The 6,779-nt window shown below is 37.2% G+C and overlaps 1 protein-coding gene across 1 annotated transcript in view; it reads left to right on the top strand.

Annotated features, from left to right (window-relative positions):
- The window catches only part of MPP4 (MAGUK p55 scaffold protein 4), a 36,533-nt gene extending 30,726 nt beyond the window's left edge, over nucleotides 1-5,807 (top strand). The window contains exons 17-20 of the mRNA XM_082689469.1: nucleotides 915-1,008; nucleotides 1,379-1,487; nucleotides 2,606-2,740; nucleotides 5,185-5,807. Coding sequence (XP_082545595.1) covers nucleotides 915-1,008; nucleotides 1,379-1,487; nucleotides 2,606-2,740; nucleotides 5,185-5,376 — 530 coding nt within the window. The 3' untranslated portion in view covers nucleotides 5,377-5,807. The remainder of the gene's footprint in view (nucleotides 1-914; nucleotides 1,009-1,378; nucleotides 1,488-2,605; nucleotides 2,741-5,184) is intronic.
- Nucleotides 5,808-6,779: the final 972 nt, after the last annotated feature.

Genomic DNA, 6,779 nt, shown 5'->3' on the forward strand with positions numbered 1-6,779 from the left:
GGGACTACCGGCTTTGCAATATACATAGGACACTGGGTTGGAACTGTGTTTTGCTCATCTTTGTGTTCAAAGAACTGAACATATCTGGGACAGAGGGAGTTGGTGCACATTCATTGAATAAATGGGTGAGCAGATAATGCATCACTTTTAGTTACTCAGTGAGCTCCTGTGTTCTGTACCAAGTACTATTTAAGTTGGAGAGTATATAATAAAAGAATGGGACTGAATTCAGTCTCCACCAATCCTTCCCTTCTGGGGATCCCCCCAAATTAATCACCATCTCACTTAGCCATCAATACTTGGGGCAAGACTGCAGACTGTCATGGGATCTCTCCGTTTCAAATCAGAGACAATCTGGTGTAGCAGAAAATACTAGTCTAGGAGGAGTCAGAGCAGCTAGGCTCTTGTTTGCAATTTTGCTTTTCATTAGTCTGCATGTACAAGCAAATTAGTGGCTCTCTAAAATCTTCAGTTATTTATTAGTAAACTTTGGATAATAACGTTTCATCTGGCTACGTGTGTGACAAATGAAACGGAATTTTGGGACATGCACTTGCTACACAGAAGATATCTTATGTGCTGGGGCCTTTAGGCCTCACACATCATTCACTCATGCCTGCTTTGAAGTAAGAGCCGGTACCCCTTAGGGCCTTCCCACCTGGCTTAACACCTGACACATTCATGTCCACACTATGAGCCCTTAGAAAAGGTTTCTAGATGAACTGATTTTGGTGTGAGAACTTCTTTCTTATCACCAACTCAGGATCCCTCATTTTGGTTCTAGCATTTTATTTATCTGTTTATGTATTCCTTTATTTATATTGATTGGACATCTTTATCCAAATGCATGTTGGTACTAAATCAAAACATTTTATAGATTCTAAAGCTTTTTTAAAAATTCCATATTTTGATAGATACCACTCGCTCCAAAAAGAGTTATGAAGTGGATGGACGTGAGTATCACTATGTGTCAAAAGAAGTATTTGAAAGCCTCGTGTATAGTCACAGGTAAACTAGATGTTCAGAATCTGGTTCTCCCCTTTGGTTATTTTACCTTCAAAAGAGATCTACTATTTTTATGCATTATCCAAAGCTCCCAGGATAATTCCTTTTTTTTCTGAAGAGTTAAACAAGGAAATGTAAACTGATACACTTGTACACTAACTCATTGGGTTTGGAGTGGGAGCAGAATTGAATTGCAAATTTTAGAGACTTGGAGAAAGAGTTAAGTCCTAGATCTCCTAATATTTTTTTCTCCTGTTGATTTTCCACTCATTCTTCTTGTGCTAGCAAAGTCCACATATTTATATCCTATGTTACTACTAGTAATATTGTACTGGTAGAGAGAGTTCTTATTTTCCTTGTGGCACTCTTGCAGGATGCTCGAGCATGGTGAGTACAAAGGCCACTTGTATGGCACCAGTGTGGATGCTGTTCAAACAGTCCTTGATGAGGGAAAGATCTGTGTCATGGACTTAGAGCCCCAGGTAGGTCTGTGGTGGAGCGTTACCCATCTGCCCAAGGTAGTGAATGAAGGTCATGCGGTTTGTGCACATACTGTAGATTGAGGTTGAGACATTTTATTCTGTTAGTCTTTTAGGGATAAGACCATTTACCATATCTAAGGGCTAGCTAGCATCATACGTGAGGGAACATTTTGCCAATATCTTGTCTTTAGTTAGGAAAGAAGTCTTGCTTCTCACATACCAAAAGAAAACTGAGCTGGTGGCTATAAAAAAGTTGGAATCCTGCTTTGACCTTGATCGCAAAGGCATCAAGGACATTGGTAGGGGGAAAAAGATGTTGCCTGACACCAGGAGGGGAGGTTCCTGTGTGGTTGCGCCTACAGTTACCTCTGTGAGACCATATGTGGGATGGGGCAGATGCGACCATGTTAAGACAGTGGGTTAAAGCCTCTGCCTTTGGCTCAGGTCATGATCTCAGAGTCCTGGGATGGAGCCTCCCATCACATCAGGCTTTCTGCTCAGTGGGGAGCCTGCTTCTCTCTGCCTGCCTGCCTCTCTACCTACTTGTGATCTCTGTCTGTCAAATAAATAAATAAAATCTTAAAAAAAAAAAAAGAGTACATAATGTGTAGGCTCCATTTTCTTGATCCTTGTATTTTGGAGTTTTTGTACTCATTTAAAAATATACCACATGTGCTAAAGAGAATAAGGGGACCAGACAGTTGTTCTTCCTTGGGTCAAGGCTGGTGGTCAGTGTGAAGGTATCGGTAGTATCCAATATAACATAATAGCACGAGGAAAGGGAAGTGAGAGTGAAACAGAACTGATCCACCTTTAGAGTTTGTCTTTGTCTTTGTGCCATGAAATTATGTATAGAATCCTATTCTCAGATTTCATTAGGGTGTCATGACTAGTAAGAGGAAGAGCCAGTTTAAACTTAATTTTGATTCTAGAACCCGCTCTCTTATTAAAATGTTTATTTTTAGAGTTGAGGACTTGGGGGCAAAGGAGAATAAATAAAAATAAATTAGCTAAAAATAATTACTGATTTCTGTTCTTAGAAATTTTGAGAACATTTGTGTTGACTCTAAGAACTTAAGGCTTCTATTTTTAAATGTGCACTTAATTTTTCTGTGTAGGGTATTCAGTTAGCTCGAACCCAAGAACTGAAGCCCTATGTCATATTTATAAAGCCATCTAGTATGAGCCGTATGAAGCAATCTCGAAAAAATGCCAAGATCATTACAGACTACTTTGTGGACATGAAGTTCAAGGTAAGATACAGAAGAAATAGATGAATATATATATTTTTCCTAGTAAAAACTCACCATATTGTTTCTACAACATCCCTATATTAAGGAATGTGATTTTTGTTTCTAATTAAAAATGCCCTTATGATTTACCCTTTTTACTGGACATGATTTGTAGATATTAAATAAAGTTTAATAAATGCTATGATGCTGCTCTTATTTTTTTCTTTTTTCTTATTTAGCTTAAAAAAAAAAAAAAACTCCCACCACAGTTTGCAAAACCACATGGAAATTGGGTGTGCATAAGATTGACATTAATGTTTCATTATTCAGTGTATGAAAAAGTTTGAGAATTTACTTTAAAGAATGAAGAGGGAGCCTGGGTGGCTGAGTCGGTTAAGTGTCTGTGTTCAACTCAGGTCATGATCCGGGTCCTGGGAATGAGCCCCCACCCCATTGCCTGCTGAGCAGGGAATCTGCTTCTCCCTCTCCCTCTGCTCCTCTTTTTAAAAATTCTGTAGTGAGGGACGCCTGGGTGGCTCAGTTCGTTGGACGACTGCCTTCGGCTCAGGTCATGATCCCGGAGTCCCAGGATCGAGTCCCACATCAGGCTCCCAGCTCCATGGGGAGTCTGCTTTGCTCTCTGACCTTCTCCTCGCTCATGCTCTCTCTCACTGTCTCTCTCTCAAATAAATAAATAAAATCTTAAAAAAAAATTTAAAAATTCTGTAGTGAATATATCTTATCTGTAATATGAGGGATCTATATAAAATGTATTTCTAAATGCAAACATGTATTGATGATGGAAATTATATAGGGCCTAAGACAGGTGGGATTAATAAGTGAATTCTTCCTAGAATAGGTAATTTTTTCCAGTTTTTTAAAAATTAAATCCACCCTAACTATTTTAAAACATCATAAACATTCAGCAAGATGTATAAATCTTACATGTAGCAGCTCAATGAATTTTTATGTGTGCCTGAAGCCAGATAACCATCACTTAGATCAAGATACTACATTCACTTATTTTGTGTATGTGTGTGTGTGCGTGCGTGTGTGTATGTTAAAAAACACATAAAACATAAAACTTACCCATCCTAACCATTCCTTATTAAAAAGATTTTCATTTATTTATTTGACAGAGAGAGAGAGAGAACACAAGCAGGGGGAGTGGGAGAAGCAGGCTTCCCGCTGAGCAGGGATCCTGATGTGGGGCTTGATCCCAGGACCCTGGGATCATGACTGGAACCAAAGGCAGACACTTATCACCTGAGCCACCTACACTCCCCCCATCCTAACCATTTTTAACTGTACAATTCAGTAGTGTTAAGTATGTTTACATTGTGAAACAGATCTCTAGAACTTTCTCATCTTATAAAACTGAAATTAAACATATGGAATGCATCACAAATTTGCCTGTCTTCCTTGCATAGGGACTATGTTAATCTGCATTGTTTCCAATTTAATACATGTGCTGCTGAAGTGAGCAAGAGGTATATTTATATAATCCCTTGTTATTAATTCTATCTTCATACTTCTTGTGATTATTCTATGAAAGTCTGATTCTTTAGTTTGCATTTTAGACAGTGGAATCCATGGATATATTCTCTGAATTTTATGGGCATTTACAATTGTGTTCTCATTTTTATGGTGATCTAAACAAATTAACAAAATTGTTTCTGGGTCACAAGTATGGTCATCTGATAAAGGAGTACTGTCACAACATTTCAGTGCTTGCATTTGTATATGTGTTTATGATTGTACAGGCAACAAGTTGTACTATTTTAATTGTTGTGGACAAATAAGAAAATAACAGCAATGAGATTAATGCATAGTGCCAAATGAAGGTCAGCTGACCTTCACTAAATGAGCATTTCATAATAGTGGAAATAGACAATATTAAAGGTGAATTAGGTCATGTCATCATGAAGCAAAGGACAATTAGGGTATATCTAATTCAATAGAACCATATCATACCATACTCGTGCTAAAAGTGGCAAAATAATGTCATTCTTACCAGTATTTAATTTCAGGAGCTGTTATTTTACCTTATAAAAGTCCATCTTTGAAATTTATGTATAAGTTATAAATTCAACTGATAATTTTTTTTCCTTTTCCTTTTTCTTTCTCTTTCTTTCCTTTCTTTTTTTGTTTTGTTTTGTTTTATACAGTTTGAAAGCTTCGAGTGTTTAGATAATAGAATAAGATAATTTAAGTCCAAATGGGAAGTTGAAGGGCTTGTTCTGGCTACCATTTCTTTGTTTTGCAAAACCTTGACCAGGGAAACATTAAGTAAGGCCAAAAATAGAAAACATAAAATTTGAGGTTTAGAATATAAGACATTTATTTGACCTAAGTATTTTTATCAATAGCTTCACAACTGAACGTCACAGCAAAACAAATTGTGTATCATTTCTATTTATCTCATTAAGTCTGTGCTATCCATATTTTTTCTACCTGTCATAAAGGATGAAGATCTACAAGAGATGGAGGATTTAGCCCAAAAAATGGAAGCACAGTTTGGCCAATTTTTTGATCACGTGATTGTGAATGACAACTTGCAAGATGCATGTGCCCAGCTGGTGTCTGCCATTCAGAAGGCTCAGGAGGAGCCTCAGTGGGTACCGGCAACATGGATTTCCTCAGATACTGAGTCTTAAGGAAGGCCTCCTGCTTAATGCTGGAGTTTTAACAATAGTCCTCTACTACAGAGCTCTGGAGTAACAGCTGCAATCTGAAACAGTAGGATTTGCCCCCATTATAGCATCTGCAGATGTAAACGTGGTGCAATTTATTAATTAATCTTATTTGAAAAAACAATTGCATTGTATACATATAGAGTTACCTTCTTGGCTTTCAGGAAAAAAATGTTTTCCTTTTCCTCATATGTAGCAATGATAAGAATACAAACAATGTTAAGCCACTGAGTATGAAAACCTTTTATAGATTTTGTATGGTCTTTGTACAATTCAGATAAGAGAGCTTCCCTAAATAAAATAAGTAGTACTTAATTCCAGAAACTGTATTTAACCTCATGAAATTTCTGTTTTATGAAAATGGCTTTTCCAAAAAGTGCCTACTTGACTGACTCGGTAAGAAAAAAGAGTTAATATACACATTTCACATCTAACATGAAAATTTATAGAAATGGCACTGCCGTCATCATTTATACATCAGTTCTACAAGGAAAAATTTATTCTTCTGATCAGAGTTGTAACAATCATTAATTTGCCTAAAAGCCAATATCCACATCATGCCTAAATTAGGAAAGGGCAATTGACTTTAGTCCTAGAGACTCATATCTGAGAAAAGCACAAGATGAGAATGTTATTCCAGGAAGTCTTTTTTTTTCTTTCCTAGGTCTTGAGACTTCCAGTCAATCTCGCTGCCCCTGTATCTGTCTTCTGCATCATTTTCTAATGTTCCCCATACCCACAGCATCCCTCTACCCCTCCAATCTCTTTAACTATAAAACAAACTAAGTGCATACTTCAAAATATTTTTTATTTTTTGCTTAAAGTGATTATCTTTAAAAAATTAAACCCAACCCCCCAAACCCAATCAAAGAAAATTAAGTCACTTTTAATAATACATGAACTTGTTGTTTTAATACAACAACTATGTTGTTTTGAGAAAAAGCTTTTCCAAGCTTGATTACAGAGATGGTGGATAAGCAATTGGCGAAATTTTGAGAACTGCCCGTATCAACACACAGACAGGCAGACACACACACAACTGGAAGAAATCTGTTATTTGTCTGTGTCCATATATACCCATCCTGAAATATTGGGCTTGGGGGGGGGGGGTGGCGGGCGTCTCTACCACCCTACAAAGGCTGTGCATGAGTTGTGTCTTTCCACAATGTCAACTTTATTCATTCATAAAGCAGGTTTACAGAATTCTAACAGGTGTAGTATTCCATATTGAATGACATTTCACTACCCGTTTAACTTGGCTTCACATACGCCACATAAAAAATACAAAGTCACACAATAAACGAGATACAGGGTAAGAAGTTAAAGAACCAAACGCCAAGTCAGTCAGTGAGTGCCTAGTTGGAGGA

Source organism: Mustela nivalis (genome assembly GCF_964662115.1).
Source record: "Mustela nivalis genome assembly, chromosome: 11".
Lineage (NCBI taxonomy): Eukaryota > Metazoa > Chordata > Mammalia > Carnivora > Mustelidae > Mustela > Mustela nivalis.